The sequence below is a fragment of the Drosophila miranda genome, chromosome 4, assembly GCF_003369915.1.
Source record: "Drosophila miranda strain MSH22 chromosome 4, D.miranda_PacBio2.1, whole genome shotgun sequence".
NCBI classification, from domain to species: domain Eukaryota; kingdom Metazoa; phylum Arthropoda; class Insecta; order Diptera; family Drosophilidae; genus Drosophila; species Drosophila miranda.
Window position 1 is genome coordinate 25,278,892 of NC_046677.1, and position 16,846 is coordinate 25,295,737.

At 42.2% G+C, this 16,846-nt stretch overlaps 1 protein-coding gene across 1 annotated transcript in view; it reads right to left on the reverse strand.

Annotated features, from left to right (window-relative positions):
• LOC108163504 (protein nubbin) overlaps positions 1 to 16,846 on the reverse strand; it is a 45,820-nt gene that overhangs the window by 14,031 nt on the left and 14,943 nt on the right. The window contains exon 3 of the mRNA XM_017298829.2: positions 740 to 1,219. Within this exon, the coding sequence (XP_017154318.1) occupies positions 740 to 1,219 (480 nt within the window). The remainder of the gene's footprint in view (positions 1 to 739; positions 1,220 to 16,846) is intronic.

Here is a 16,846-nt window from a genome sequence, read left to right on the forward strand (position 1 = left end):
TTATGTCCTTTGAGCGCAATCCTCGGGTTGTTTTTTGTGTAGAAAAAGAACAGAAAATCAATTGCGTTGTCTGCCTGCCTGCCCTCCGCGATAAGAAAATGTTCCTTAAAAAACAAAACACAATGGAAATTGGGAAATGCTGAAGAAAAACACGTTACGTTACGGTACTCGGGCTGGCATTTGACACCCCGATTGCCGGGCCACCGCTCAGGTAGCCCCCGATATGCATATGCGGCAATGCGAGGCGTTTACCTACCCCCCAACTGCCGTTTTTTTTCCGCTTTTTTATGCAATTTTTAGCATGAAAATTGTTGGGTTTTCCCTGCCAGGGGTTGCTCGAGGGGCAGTTATATTTATTTTTTGAGTTTTATAGCGAGTTTCCTTAATTGCCGGCCTTCTTTCTTTCATTCTTTACTTCCTCTACGGGCCTTCGATTTTCCTTTAAAAAATGTGTGTATAAATCAAGGATAGTTGCAGCCAGAGTTTCCCACGAGTTTTGCAATCTTTTTGCATCTCTCGAAGCTGGACACAGGACGAAGGACAGTTGGCTAATGAAGTATTTGTTTAGGGTAATTGGGACGAAGAAAGAGGGCTGGCAGGGAGGCTGGAGAGGGGAAATGTGGCATGCAGCTTGGAACTCGATTAAAGTTTAAAGGACTTTTTCTCTACCATTAAAACCCACACTATTGCCTCTCTCTCTCGACTTCAATTTCCTTGGTGTCTTGTTTTGGGTACTCACCATTTGGGTCCTGCAATTTCAGGCATTCCTCCAAGTCCCTCACATCCTTGCTGGCATTGTTCAAGTGTCCATAGAGAGGAAATGCTGCTCCCAGTCCCCGGTCTGCCTGCTCCTCCTCCTCATGGTCGGGCTCCGTTTTCAGCTGCACAGGCGATGGAGCATTGTCTGCCGGCTGCTGCTCATCCTTTGGCCGCTCAACATACGAGTATTCATCACACGACTGCAGCTTCAATTGAAGCGTTGGCTTCTTGTCTTCTTGGTCATCATCGTGTTCCATCGTCTCGTTGGATGCCCTCGACGACTGGGCGCTTGAGGAGGAGCCGCAGGAGCTGCTGCTGTGATTTGCGCTGACATCGCGCATATTTGTGTCAACAGCAGTCAAAGTTTCATCTTTGTTCGCCACAGACCGGGGGCTCGTTAGGATGGCTTCATTCACGGCCACCACATGCGGTTCACTGGGCTCGAATTTAAAGTCTTCAACTGCAAAAAGAGAGAACAATTGATGGGGGTTTTTTAGAGAGGGGATTTCAGAGGATTCTTGGGCTAGCCCTGGGACAGACACCATTTTGTGGGCTTTATATATTCAAATCTTGGGCCAGGAACCAATCACAGAAAGGGTTGACTCTCTCGCATTTACATAAGCGGCTCGTCAGGGAATCACAGCAACCCTTTTTTTTTTACAGTGTCATCCCCTGATATCTAACACTCTCTGTGGCGCCATTTGAATAAGCTTCCCATAAAAAAGTGGTTGATTTACATGCATAAAAAACGGGGCAGGCCTTCATTTTAATATTCCCCCCAGGGGTTGGGGTGGGGGTGGGGGTTGTAGAGCAGTACGCACACTCGTCGAGTCCCTGGAAATATGCTGATAATATAATATTTTCCTCTGGGTAGGAGGGGTGACACTTAAAAAAGCAACCAACCGGGCACATTTCATTGGCTGAAGTGCCTGGACGCCCGGCATGTGGCCAAAAGGGGGAAAAAAATGAAAAATATTTTCATGGCAAGGCGTTGAAATGTGCCCGAGTAACTGATGCTTGAAAAAGCCACAGGACATTGCCTTGAACGCTGCAGGGTAATTTCTCTGTGACGGAATGCTGGATAGAAGTGCTCCCAAGGAAGAATCCCTCATATGGATGGGTTTTGAAGTGTGAAAGTCGGGGAAAAGCGGAACCATTGCAATGCCCCTTGAAAGATGGATGTTTTTTCTTTAAATACATTTAATCTTACTATTTGCCCATATATTTCCTTCTCTTATAAGAAAGTTTCCTTTCTTTAAGATTTCCCAGAATTATGGTATATTTTTTGTCATCTAATTTTTTATCGCAAAGTATTTAGGGGTCTGCAGCGTTGCAGGATTTCGATTTCTCGCTTCGGCGACCAAATCCTCCTCAAAGGCAGGCCGACAAGGATAAGGACTGCAAGTACAAACGAATTGCAGGATACAAAGACGATGAAATTATTTGATTTTTTACCGTTTGGACAGGGAATTTCAATTTCGACAATTACGAGGAAGTACCGCCGTCAGGGTCATAAATTTGTGTCATTCCTAGGGTTTTAATTAAGTACAAAACGTAGGGGGAGGGGGAGGGGAGCGCTATCAAAGAAGAGACCTGTCCATCCATCCATCCATCTCTTTCTTCCAGGTGTGCGCCGGAATCAAAGGAGGTGTTGCCTGGGTCCAGAAGGTCTGCCTGAATACCGCAGAATACAGAAGCAACAACACGATCAGATCGTGGGAACACCACATTGCGTAAAGGACAATGGGCAACCCTCCGCATCACCTTCACCGTCTACCAAGTGCAATTTGGCTTTTGTCCCATGGTTGACGGCTGCACCCGCTGCGTATTTCGGCACACAAAGTGCAACTGTAACTGTAACACTGCCAAAGCAAACCAAAGAAGAAGGTACAAAGGCCAATCCCGAATGATGATCACTAAGCAGCCATTGTGATCACTTGGCTACGCACCAGAATCGAAGCAAACAAAGAGCAAAGTGATTATTGTTGCGACTTTTGCTCTTTTGTGCCAAAGGGAAACGTGAATTTATTACAGGCAATGTTTCTTTTTTTTGGGTTCTACGTGTATTTTTTTATAGAGAAGGAAGCAGAGAACTCTACCCTAGTGTAGAGCCTAATGTTAATCAGGGAATACATCAAGAATGGAATCAATATTTCCCTTAGTTCTTTGTAGATTAAACAGTAATACGCTATGGAAATCTTTGGAAAATTGGTCATATATCTTTCTATATTGGGACTACTATTACGCTTACTATTATCAGAGATATATTTAGGTCTAATATGCATATTTCTACATTATTCCTTAAGGGTTTACTTAGAATGATACCAATATGGAGATGCCACAGGTACTAAGGCCCTTCTTCTGCTTCCATTTTCATACCAAAGTCATGGAAAGGTTTTACAAAACAAGAGCCTTTGGATATAGGTATAAAATGTCTTCAAAAAGAGTCATAGTACTGTCAAAAAATTCTTAAGTAAAGGGTATCTTTCCGCAGGGCGCTGTACAGCCAGGACAGAGCTAGAATGTGTGGGAATACGTGCCACATCTCAGGTGTCGACTGCCTCATGACTTGTACCAGAAGGAGGTGGCTTTTGAGCGCTCTTTTGTAGAGCCTGAAGCCTTGGAGCGTACCAAATGGACCTATAATTCCTTTAAATTCCCGTAAAACTCGACCCAGATTCGAGTAATCATTGACCTACCCCCAAGAACTATGGCTATATTCCGTAATCCCAAGCGTAATCGTCTCTTCTGCTGCCTCTCTGCTCTCTGCCACTCCTTTTGTCATACGCTCGCGTACACTCGCCCGAGACCGCCCAATGCATGTCGCCAGGCAGGCCAAGCGGAACCCACACACACACACACACACACACACACACCCCACCGCCCCCCTGCTGATGCTCCTTTGCTCTCATTTAAATAACGGTGCGGCGCTGTCTCTCGCCGTCTCGTTCCTGCGCTCTGTTTAATGCGCTGCAAGCACGCAATCGGCAAAGCCTGGCCGGCCGTTCTTTGCATACGCTGAGCACAATTAGCGCATTTAATTTGCAGTGCGTTGCAGCCCCCACACAGCCCCCCCCCCCCCCTCTGCACCCCACCCCCCATCAAGGCCCCTCTGCTTTTGACGCCCCCGCTTTTTACACGCCTTTCTACACTTCGCTGCTTGTTTGCATAAATTTCGTGCCAGGCACCTGTTTTCCTCTCTCTCTCTTTCTCTCTCGTTCCCTCCCATTCGTACTTTGCATGTGCAACCGCTCGAGACGCCACTTCTCTCTCTCTCTCTCTCTCTGTCTCTCTCTCTGTTGGTCTTGTTTTTTTCTGCGTTTTGTAATTGCAGTTATTTGGCCACATCGCGCATTAAAAAAGCAAACAGCGGCCGCAAAAAAAAAATCTTTTAAATTGCGAAAATTCATATTAAATACATATATTTAATTTAATTTTTATTTCTATTGCATTTAAATTTTTGTGGCTGGCAAATGAAGTGAAAATGTGTTGCAAGCAGCCAGGCTGGTAATTATAGAGGATTTATTTTTTAATTGTTTAAACGAGAGCGATTTAATGGCGGCTTTTCTGCAGATATTTCAGGATTGGTTCGATTTATGCGAAAATTATTACAATTATTTTTCACTAAATGTTCAAAGAAATAATTGAATTATAGTCTTGGTAATAAGTGTACTCTGCATGTTTTTTAGTGCCAAAAAAAGTATAAATACATGTAGGTATCGTTTAAAGTATAGTTACAAATAAAATCTATAAAAGTATTCAAACGAATCTTTTTTTATAGGGCAAAAAACATGAATTATTCCATAGAAAACTAACTTCCAAAAAATTGCCTTAAAAAAAATTTCCAAACAATTTTCCCATCAAAAAAAATGTACTAAACTATTGCCAATCCTTTCCCACGCATTTTGTTGACCATTTTTCGCCAACCATTGACCCGCAACATTTTCCTAATTTTATTTAATGGCTTTCCAGTTATTTTACCCATTTTTTCACAATTTAAAATCTATTTTTTGTCCCAAGAAAACACCCGATTTAATGCTGGTTGCCATAAAAAACCCTTACAGAAAATACGTTACGAAAAAACGATGGGAGAAAATAATTTCAAGAGGTTAAAATGTCACTTAAGCGGATTCGATTTTGTATTTTTTTTCCCCGTTATTTGTTTTCAAGCAATTACTTTCCCAAAATTTTGGCAGATTTTTTAGAAAATTTTAGCGCGCAATGAAATATTTTTTGATGGCAGCTGCTGCTCTCCGCCTAAAGGGGTGGAAAAGGGGCTAGCACAAAATGTGGGCATGGCTCGGAGCACACAAAAAACGTAAAACATAAATGTGTATATGGATTTTCCACCCTGTTTTGCATGATGGGCAAAAAACGAATTCAAAAACGAATCTGAAGGCCAATAAAAAATTGTTGAAAAAATACGAGCAGGGGGGGGGGGTGGGGGGTAGAGCCGGGGACATATACAATGACTATACATATATGAGGAGAGATAACATTGTGCTCATCACGCAGAAGGGGAACGAACGGGTGGAGAGCGGCAGAGAGATCGATAGAGAGCGCGTGCTCAACCGAAGCCAGAGAGAAAAAAGGATGCGCCCTGTGTCTGATGATCCTGAGCGTGCTGCGCATGCGCGCCGGGCCGGGCCATCCGCCGCCGCCTTGTTTGTTATTGTGTAACCCAATCCCGAACCTCTGTTAGGGTTAGAGTCCTGTCCTCGGGGTTCGGTGCTCTCCGGCTTTAAAATTGTTTCGAGTGAGTCGCTAAATGTGCCGGAACTTGCAGCTTCCAATGGCCTCGCATTTATCATCATTAAAGGCACACGCATCGATCGAATATCCTTTGGCCGTCTCTGCCATCCTTTCCTTTCACTTTTGTCAAAGGCTTGCGGCCACTGCGGGTCTCCTGTGCCAGCTGCTCCCTCTATTTGTATAGAAACTAAATTTGACATGCAAACATTTTCCAGTTGTTGGGGGCGAAAGGATTTCCATTTCGCTTGTTTTGGGCTCTCACTTCCTTGTAATACGATCCGCCAGAGTGCCAGAGTGAAAGTAATTTGCGACAAATTTCCACATTTTCCCCACACCCAAAGTGAAAGCCATGCAAATGCCTTTGCAGATGTTTTTCGCTGGCGTCTGGCTATGTGGAATAACTGGGCCGAAAATTTGTTAGCTACAAATGTTAACAAGCAAAATTAATGAGCCCTGCAACATGAACACACACTTAATTTATGTTTCCATTTTTCTGCAGTTCTCATTGCTTTTTTAGCGCAAAAAAATTATTAATTTAGATGCTCGGCTTAGATATGTGTTAAGTGAATAATTATGGGGTGGCCGAGGGGCAGGAAAGGGGCTGCATTCGCAGGGGGAATGGTGGGAGACCTTGGGGAAAATTAAAAAAATATTTGAAGCATTTATTGATTAAACAAGGTTATTATTTCATATCATCAATTATGGCATAGTTTTGTTAGAAAATCGACTCTTGAAATGGTTATTCCTTCAGTAAATCGCTCAATCCATCTTCTATACACATTTTGGAATATCCCTAGCCATATTTTCCGAACAATGTCCCTCTATAAGCAGCAGAAATCATTCGATTGACTGAACCTGTCTGCATGAAATTGCACTTTCCTGCTGCTCAGAAAATCTCCCATTAGCCATGGAAACACTTTCTCAGGCACTCTCCCATGCAAATGTCCCCTAAAGATGATTTTGCATAAGATTTCAGAGGCAGAACCCACCCTAAGAAGTCTGGGAACAGTCTGGGATCGTGGGATGAGGCAATCTCCTCCAATCACCTGCAAAATGCATAGAAAATTGCAGAGCGAAAAGAAGGAGATCCCAGGTAGTCGAGGGCCCAGGACCAAGGACAACTTTCACTGGATTGCCTGCCACTCGAAGGTTCTCAAACTCATTTCGCATTATCCTATTGATGGGCGCTCTCATTATTATTATTATTTCTGCTCTTTGAATATCGGCAGCAAGGTGCGTTCTCCTCGGGACGTGGGAATGTAAACAAGTCGCTTGTCTTTGGGGGATTTTTCCTCCTTTTTGCACAGGATTTTTCGCCTTTGAGTTGAGTCCCTGCCCATGGCTGGAGGGCACTTGCTGTGCCTTCCATAAATTAAACGAAATTTAATTGTGTGTTTCGGGCCTGGCCGCCACCCTTCCTCGAAGATGATTTCCTTCTTTGGCGATGTTTTATTTTGTTTTTGAGCCAATGATTTCATTCGATTGTCTGCTGTCTGTCGGTCAATGCTGCAATTGGGAAATGTTTTCCCTTTGAACATTTTTGGGGAACACGGAAGTGCACAGGTCCATAAATCAAATAAGGAAAGGAAGGGATGTGCAGGTGGCCTGAAAGGCATGGAATTTTTGGGCCTGGGATTGATTGGAGAACTGCAAATTATCAACGATCTGTAGAGCAAAAGAGTGGTTTAGACGGTTTTAAAGAGAGTACAAGTCCCTTATTTATTCAGTATTTTATGGGCCACAATTAATGATGGATTATAGCCTATTTCCCTTCAATAAAGTGCAAGTATTGGCTCAGAAATTTTGTCGCGGCTTAAAGCAGTCTTAAGAGCTTTTCCATTGCGATTTTTAAATAATTTTAACCCATAAAGGAATTAATTTCCTAAAGATTTGTGCAATTTTTAAAAGCTTAATTTTATTGCACTATTTTGCAGAATTATTTAAACGAAAAAAGGCGTATTTTTTTTGGTATTTAATTCTGAAAATTTGAAAAATTCGGTAAATTATGTTTTTTTAGTAAATAATTGTTAATGAATTAAATAAATAAATATTATCTGTGCAAAATCGACTGAACCACTATCCTACCATTTCCAGGACTACAATGCCTTTAAACCGAATAAATCACAGATCAAAATAAAGTTTTAGACGTATTTAATGACCATAATCCTCTTAGCCATTATATTTTCTTAGCCATCAAATATCACCCCGTTTTTTTTGGGGTTTATTTCAAAGACATTGATCCGCGCTTTCGGGGCATTAAACCGGCTCGAGTCGAGAGCTTGCCTCTTGTGGCATTCGGCGTTGTATTATTCACTTCACAAACATTTTGCCCCACATTAGTCATGGTAATTGCCAACAATAATTGCAATAACAATTAGTACAATTATTGCAATTTACGTGGCAGTATGTGTGTGTGTGTGTCTGTGTATCTGTGTGTGGCTGTAATTTTCAATTTGCAAAAAAACAAAACTCATTATTATTATTTGCACACTTTGCATTGGGGCAAGGCAGAAATTGGAATAAAACTAGTACGTATGAAACGATTTGAATTTCATTACAATCCCAGACCCTACCCTACCCCACCCCACCCTACCCTCTCTCTACCCTCTCCATAAAGAAATTTAAAATATTTCCATTTCACTTTGTTCGTTGGCTGCGTTTTTCGCACTTTTTTCCCTCCCCAGACAACACGCAATGCAATAGTTTTTCCCCCCTTCTTCTGCTCGAGGAAATTTCCATATCTTTATGCAAAAAGAAACTCGTTGCACTTCATAAATTTTTTAACTGGCAGCACCAGAATACCCCTAATTAGCTTTACGGCTCTGCCGGGGATGCGTGCCACAAAACGAGAAACAGAAACAGAGAGGGAGAGAGAGAGAGAGAGCGGAGAATAATTGAAATATGCTTTCAACTTTGCCGCTGCCGCTGCCAAGAGATGTGGCAGCCAAAGATCAAAGTCAAGGATCAAAACTCTCGGTTCGGTTTGGTTCTTGTCTTGTTATGATGATTTCTCTGGCTGTCCACCAGTCATCCATCCCGTCCAACCAATCCATCCATCCAATCCATTCATAATAATGCGAGAAATCGGCAAACCAATGAGAAGATCAGAGGAGCAAAAAAATGCAACCGTCTTGAAACAAAAGCCGCTCAACAAGTCCGTTTCTGGTCCCCCCCATCCCCCCATCCCCTACCCCTCCATTGAAATCTTTTGACAGCGTTAAACGAGCTACAACGAAACAAAAAATTGTGCTCCTCTTGGGTTGGGGTCCCAGGCTGTCTATAAGCTCGATTCACAAACAAATTGACATTGAAATTGTTTGGAAAATGTCACAGAGCAAAAGGTAAGGCATTGTCATGATCATCGTCATCTTTTTGGTGTTATTTTTTTACACTAGAAGCCTCTGAAATGGCATGCAAATTGTTGTTTTATTCAAATTTGAATGGCTCTGTGTATTCCGGTTTTGGAGCTGTCAATGTCAGCTGTGGGGGGTTCAGGGGGTGGGTTCTGAGATTTCAGAGAGCTCAAACGGGTTTGTAGAGTAGATTTTTGGAGGGGTTTTCCGGCTTTAATAAGTTTAGCTCTAATTTTCCTCGTATTTTAGCCTAAAACCTCCTGCATATTGGCTCTGGGTTCGGTTAACGCATTGCACGTCATGCAGCAGCGCCTCTCGGTCGGTTGGGCGGGAGGAGGGCTGCCTTTTTGACTGGGAGTGGCGCCTTACAGCCTTTTTCTGGTTTCCCAAGGGCCACTGGATGGTGCAGTCATTGCATATCAACGTCCAAATATATGTAAAATATTAGCCTCGTATTAAACCAAGTCCACCGTTTATATTGTCCTTTATTTTTGTGTATATACTATGAAGATTTATCTCTACGAGTATCTCTCTAATACACTCCTTTGACGCTTGAATGGGAGACCCCACTAAATACATTTTCTATCAACCACTGCCCATAAGCCCAGCCCCTTAAAGACTTCATTTATTTCTCAAATGAAAGTCTTCTAAATGTTTATAATTTCACCAAAAAGGAAGCCACTCGGGGTCACCAAAGAGGAAGGCCCCAATCAATTGGTCATCAATCTGGCTAATTGTTTTCCCAATACTGAATTTCCACCGACAATTAGCCAAGCAAATAATTACACATATTCCTTTTTTAATAAGTCTCCCCCCTGCCCCCTGCCCCCCTCCCCACCTACCCGTGCAACCCACAAAATAAGTATTTCCAAAGTTGGTTGCATGCCGCAACCAAATTTGATTGCCAGTCAAAATTAGCAATTAAGACGCATTCAGATTACCGTTAGCCGATCCCCAGATTATGTAAACTGATGAAAGGAGCCACAGGCACGGACGAGAGGCAGAGGCAGGCAACAATCAAAACACGATATTTGTACGCAAATAGGCCAAAAGGCAGCTACCGAAAGTGGTAATTTTTCAATTGAATGAACAGCAAAAACAACAACAGCAACAACAACAACAATTGTTGTAAATATTATTGTTGTTGTAGAACGCACGCATATTCGCATTCAGGGTTACCCCATCTCCACCCCTACCCCCCTCCGTCGATCCAGCAGTTGGGGGGGTAATTAGCATGCACTGCGATTAACATATAATTAATTGTAGCTAGAATACAAAAAATAAATACAACTACGGCAGCAACAACAATTATATTTTCCCTGCCGCGGCAGTGCAAATGAAAATTGCTACAAAAACAAGAGGCAAGCGGCAGCGGCAGCAACAGACAATAATCAGCGACGGCATCTCAACGGCGATCGCATGCAAAATACATTCCCCGGGTGCAATATCGCCGAGAACACGAAGAGAGCACGAAAGGTGATCCTGCAGATAGGCAGAACAGTGGATACCCTTACGGGGTGGAGGGTAGTACTAGGAAAAGTACAGGTAATGTGGCCAACGGGTCTGAGAACAGAATGAGGGATACGGGAGGTACGAGAAGTGCCAGGAGTTCGAGAAGAAAGGATAAATACTAAGTAGATGGATTATACGATGGAAAAACCATATATCTAGGGTTGAAAATAATATCCATTGATTTCTTTTATATTACACTCAGAGAAAAAAGGGCCTAGTAAAAAGAAACTCACCCAAATTTCAATTAAATATATATAAAAAGTCAATATATAACTAAAAAGAAAAAAATAAAAAATATAAAATATATAATTTTTACGATATATATTTAATTTAAATTTGGAAACACATTCATTTAAATATACACATAATTAATAAATAATAAATAAATTATAAATAAATAATAAAAAAAAAAAAATTAATAAATAAATAATAAAAAATAATAATAAATAATATAAAAATAATACATTTAAACATACAAATATTTAAGTATACAAAAATTTTATTTAAATATACAAAGACTTCATTTTTATATAAAAATATTTAATTTAAAAATGAAATTAATTTAATGCTAACAAGAATTTTTTTTAAATATATATTTAATATTTAAATACTATATTTAAATGAAATATTATCATTAGTATTAATTTCTTAATTTGCACTCTGTTAGCAAATAACTTGTTTTGCTTTTAAAAGTACGTATTTTTTCTCTGGTTGTAGCAGAGATACTATAAAACATTTGATCCCCCAGCAAACCCTCTCGAATAGCCCTAGAAACCCTCTCCCAAGGTTAGGGTATTTCAGATAGCAACAGGTGCAATCCATTGCGCACTAATTAGTTGCACAACAGACCGAAAAAACAACAAAAGATACGCAAATATTTTTTCGCTGCTACTGTGGCAGTGGCTGTGGCAGCCTGTAGATGTGCCTGTGGCAGTGGCAGTGGCTGTGGCTGGGGATGTGGCTGCTTTCATAACTGAACCGAATGCCGCGTGCTTTGTAATTGAGACTTGGACGGGGGAAACGTGGATGCAACAGCAGCAGCATTTGTCTGCAGGCGCATAACAGTTTGTCTCGGCAAAAGTTCAATTAACGCATATTCATAGAGAAATACTAAGAGATACATGCTCTATGGGGAGAAAGAGAAAGATGTAGGGGGGGAGGAGTAGAAACCACTTAAGTGCTCAAACAGGCCAGAACGTCTGCGAATCGAAAGACTCAGGCAACGAACTTCTTTCTTGGCTTAGAGCAGGGCTGGCAGCAGCGTTGGGAGGGGTTGGGACTGCACCTGGCAGAACCCATAACCGATTTCTATAAAGCAATATTGCGTATGCAAATTTCCCAATAAATCAGCTTAAATCCGATCGATATATCTCTCTTTCTCTCCCTCTCCGCCTCCAGCTGTGACCGCGAAATGAAGTTCTCAGCCGGCAGCCGGGGCCAAAAGCGTTCAATTAGCTGACCCCAGGGGGTGCGCCAGAGCCACCAGTTGAGACAGGTCCAAAAAAAGACACTGAGAGGCGAGGCTTTTTGGGATTTAGAGCCATGGACATATTTATGTTCGATTTGGAGCGAATCTAAGCCATTATCCTTGTGATATTCAACCATTTCCAGCTTTTTTGTATCGAATATTCCCTTGTACAATTCTCTCAGTGCATTCCCCTTCAATTTCTCGCTTGCGTTTCTCTCTTTGTTGTCATTTTGCATTGGCCTGCTGTTTGCATTTATTTGTATTTTATTTTTCTCTGCAGCTCGGCAGACAACCCCTGGCCGCTCCTTCGCTTTCGGGGGCCGCACTCCACTTGGGGTAATTAGCAAATGTTTAATTATAGTCCACAATGCGCTAGCTGCTCCTTCAGTGCCTCAGTCTCAGTCTCAGTCTCAGTCTTGGCCTCGTCTCCGGTCTCTGGTCTCCGGTCTCTGCTCTGGGGCTCTTCCTCTCTGGCTTAACTAATTGCTCTTTGGTGACTAGACTGACTGACTGGATGGATGGATGGATGGAGTTGTTGCTGCCGCTGCTGCTGCCACAATTGCCTGTCAATTGTAATTAGTTTTGCTTTTTGAACATTGCACGGCGATGGAGCTGGAGGGGCCCTAGGGGGCGGCGTGTCAAGTGCAGTTATGCCATAGGGCTGGCTGATAGAAGATTGCCATAGACAGCCATGTAGATGATAACTGTAGAATTTCTTTGTGTTTTAAGCCAATATCTGAGCGATGATTTGTCATATTTCGGTGCATCTATGGACCGGCTTTGAAGCCACCTACCGTCGAGTAGGGGTACCAGCTCTAGGGGTAGATTTCCTACTGGAATTCGCTCACTTTTCTATTTGGAATTTTCGGGGGTGGCAAAAGATTCCAAATCTACGAAATATAAACTCTGGGAAATTAAAGAAAATGGATTTGAATTCTCCAAAACCCCAAGACTGAAGTCGTGGCTATTTCATGCAATTTTGTATAATTATTTATTTTTATTTATTATTTTTTTATTTAATTATTTTTTTTTATTTATTATTTTTTTGTTTCTTATTTTTTTATTTATTATTTTAGTATTGATTATTTTTTTATTCAATTTATTTTTTATTTATTGTTTTTTTATTGATTATTTTTTTTATTTATTTATTTTTATTAATCATTTTTTTATTTATTATTATTGTTGTATATTTCTTATTTTTTTTTGTTGATTATTATTTTTTTTATTTTATTTTTTTTATGTTTTTATTATATTTATTTTTAATACCGATCATTTGATAACGATAAAAGTTTATCGGTGGGAATTTTTGCATCTCGGCACTGTAAAAAATTTAAAAAAAATAAATAAGAAAGAAAAAGAAGCTGCCCCCAAAACAGCCCTTTTTTAGAGACTTTTCTAGAGACTGTGTCATAAATAATTTAAACAAATCTATGCCAAAACTCAAACAAAGAATGATCCAAATAAAACCGTACACAAACCAAAAATAACTCTACTATTTTTTGGTTTATTCCCAGACAATGGCAAACAATTCAAGAAAGTTTCTTTCCGGCCAAACATCGAGCCATCGACCCTCCGGTGCTTCTATTCAAAAACTATTTTTAACCCGTTTGACTTCTTTGCCGACTTTGTCTGCCGCTTGTCTACGGTTGCAATTGAGGTGCAAAAAAAACAAAAAAAGACAGCAAAAAAAAAAAACAGTTAATAACTTTTTATAGCCACAACAAAACAAACGCCATCAATTGGACAAGTTTTGCTGGCGTCGAGCAGGCCAGGCCGCAATGATTCATCAGACGGGGCAGAGGGGGCAGATGGGGGGCAGAGGGGGTGGTCGGGCAGATCTCGTGACAGACAATTGCCGACAGGCGCAGCGACATCTAGCGGCGGCTGCCAAAGTGTTAAATAACAATTACATCTTTATGAAGTTGTTGCTGTCATTTCCAGTGCTAATAGGAAGGCCGCAGGGGGGGAGGGGAGCCATGGAGGGAGAGCAGAGCAGGCCACATGGAGAAGATATTGAAGGGGGAGACCATATGGCCTTGATTGGAGATGGGAGTACTCGAAGAGGACAGATCGAAGGCAAGAACATGCCAGGCGGAGGTAGAAGGGAGGGTAGAAAAGGGTAGATTGAAGGGCTGAAGGATAGAATAGATGAAGAAACAACCAGAACTTATGGAAAATATCGAATGGAAAAGAGAGCAGATCTCAGAGGAGGAAGGAGAGGAGAAGAAACATGGAAAACATCGAAGGAAGAACAGAGTTTTAGAAGAGCAGTTGATAGAGGTTTTCGAAGGAGTAAACGCTGGAAAATATGCCCAAGATCGAAGGAAGAAACGACCAGAACTTATAGAGGAACCAACCACAGATCTCAGAGCAGACTATACAAAAGATGGAAGGTGGAAAGAGTTGAAGAAAGAGTTGATCAAGCCAAAAACTTACTAGAGATATTGATGGATTGATGGCAGATTAGATCGGGATATATACAGGACACTTGTGGATAAATACCACAGATCTAAGAGGGCTTAGGCTCCAAAGAGAATAAGGTGGGACACAGCACGCTTGAAACCCCAAAGAAAGCCCAGAAAATATTCATTAAAGCCAGAACACATCAGGCCATGCAGTGGCCGCATAGCAAAGATCGAAGGTGGCATACAGCAGGCCATACAGCGAAGAGCGAGAAGAGAACAGAGAAATGGTTCACCAAAACTAATTTCAGATATGCATCGGCTGTTGTTGCGGCTGCTGCTGCGGCGGCTGCAACACGCCCTCCATTGTGGCCAAGAGGTCGCTTCTGTTGGAAGATCTTGGCTGGAGAAAAAGACTAAGAGGAGCCCAACCTGCTCTCGGGTCTCTCGCAGTCAGTTTGAATTAAAACCAATCACAGCAACATGCAAAAAGAATCAGCAGCAACATGCGGCAGCAGCAGCAGCATCTCCCGAGTGTGCACGGGAGAGAGAGAGAGGGAGGCAGAGAGAGAGAGAGAGAGAGAGAGATCTTTGTGGTGCTTTTGGCTCAGCGTAAAAGTTATATACAAAAGTAATATTCGTCATAATCATAATGATAGGCTTTCAGAGTTGCAGCAGCGGCGGCAGCAGCCGCCATGCCAGTTGATTATGATGATGACTCGCGTCCTTCTTGGCCAGCAACAGCAGCAACAACTCACAAAGTAGCCGCACATTGGGGCGGAGGAGGAGGCAGGGGGCCAGGGGGGGCCACGGGGGCAGGCATCCAGGCAATTCCAAGTCGTCAGTCTTACGTACGACGTCCGCACGATCCATGCAAATTAAATGAAACGTACGAAAGGCGCAAGCAGGCAAAAAAGTTCCCATGACTTTGGCAATGGATGTGCGGATCAGCGGGGCGGGGAGGGGTGGGGGGAGGGGTTGTGGAGGGGACTGGAGTCTGGGCTGGAGTCGGGCACAGGTCCAACGTGCGGCCTCGTTGCACATTGCGCGCTCTTTTAGCTGCGCCTCATTTTCCCATTCATCCCATTCAATTCACTTTTTGTTGGTGTTTCTTGGTTGCAAGTTGCTTGGTGTTGCCTGGCTGTTGGCTGTTGGCTGTGGCTCTGCCTCTGCCTCTTGCTGCTCGCATTCAAGTGTCATAAATCCTTTGGCTTAATAATATGCACCTTACTTGAAAGTCCGAGCTATATGCAACATTTTGTGGGTCCAACTATAGCTTCAATTATGGCAAGGTTTTTTGCTTGGGGTTGGGCTTTGTTTTCGTAGTTTTCCAGGAGTCTGTGGGTCTTTGCTTGGGGGATTTTTTGGTGCTAGAAATCCTTAAAATTTGGTTTTGTTTTCTAGAATTTGAAGCTTGTTTTTTGTTGAATATTTCGTACATTTTTTAACCCAGTTTTCCTCCCGCCTGTCCACCGGAACTTCTCTCACTACAAAGTGGGGCCCAGACACCAGCTGCCACAACAACAGCGAATGAATGAACGAATGAACGAATGACTTAGGCGTCAGCTTGAAAATGTGTTGAAAAGTAATAAAAATGTTGGCACAATTTTAGAGCCGCCTGAGCCTCAGAGTAACACAATTCTGGCGTTGGCGTTGGACTGGGGAGTGGGGAGTGGGGAGTGGGGGGAGGGGGGGACTGGCGTTAAACTTAAACTGCTGAAACGGTCACTCAGTGTGTGGCTGGCGATCGTAAAAGTCGGCGTCATGTGGCTTGGTCCAGTCTTCGGCGCCTGCTAAACCAAAGCTGAAGGTCATTGGGGCGCATCTTGCAGAGAGAGAGAGAGAGGGAGAGAGAGAGATTTGAAAAGAGTTTGCCGCCAAGGAAGGTCCGACTCGGCTCCTGAATGAAATTTCCTGAATTATGAATTCAAAATTAATACCAGGAACTGTCTAAGCAATCGCTACCGAAGCTCCACAGATCCTCAGATCGCCTGCTCCACAGCTTCTTGTGGCGACCCATTAATCTTTTCCTTAGCTGGCAAATTGTTTTTGGGGCTGGGACCTCAGGTAGGTCCTGCTTTGGTTTTGGCTTCTCGGTTCCTGTTGTTTTGTGGCTTGTTCGAAACTCAATTTTCGGGCTAACTGTAAAATAGGCTGCCGCCCTTCTAACGCCTTCCTGCCCGAAAAGGCAACTTCTTGGTTAATTGTGTTCCCAGGAAACCCCGAATATTCAGGCTCAAAGCTAATTTGCCTACGAAACGGCGTCGGGACCTTTGGCCAAAAGTCAATTAATTCTTGCAGAAAACATTTTGTTGCTCTGGGCAGGACAGTGGTTTAGAAGAGGCTAAGAAGTGCCAGGAATTTATATATTTTTTTGTGTTGAATTTGAAACACTGGGCACTATTTTTGAAGCCTTTTAAATGATGACCCAAGAAATTTATTTATATATATTTTTTAATATATTTTTCTTTTATTTTCAGGAGTATGTAATTTCCATATGATTTTTGCTTTTACCCGGAGATCAAAAAAGATATAAAAAGGTATGTATATCATAATATATTTTCAATGAGAATGGAAAGTTTTTTCTTATAAAATGGAAA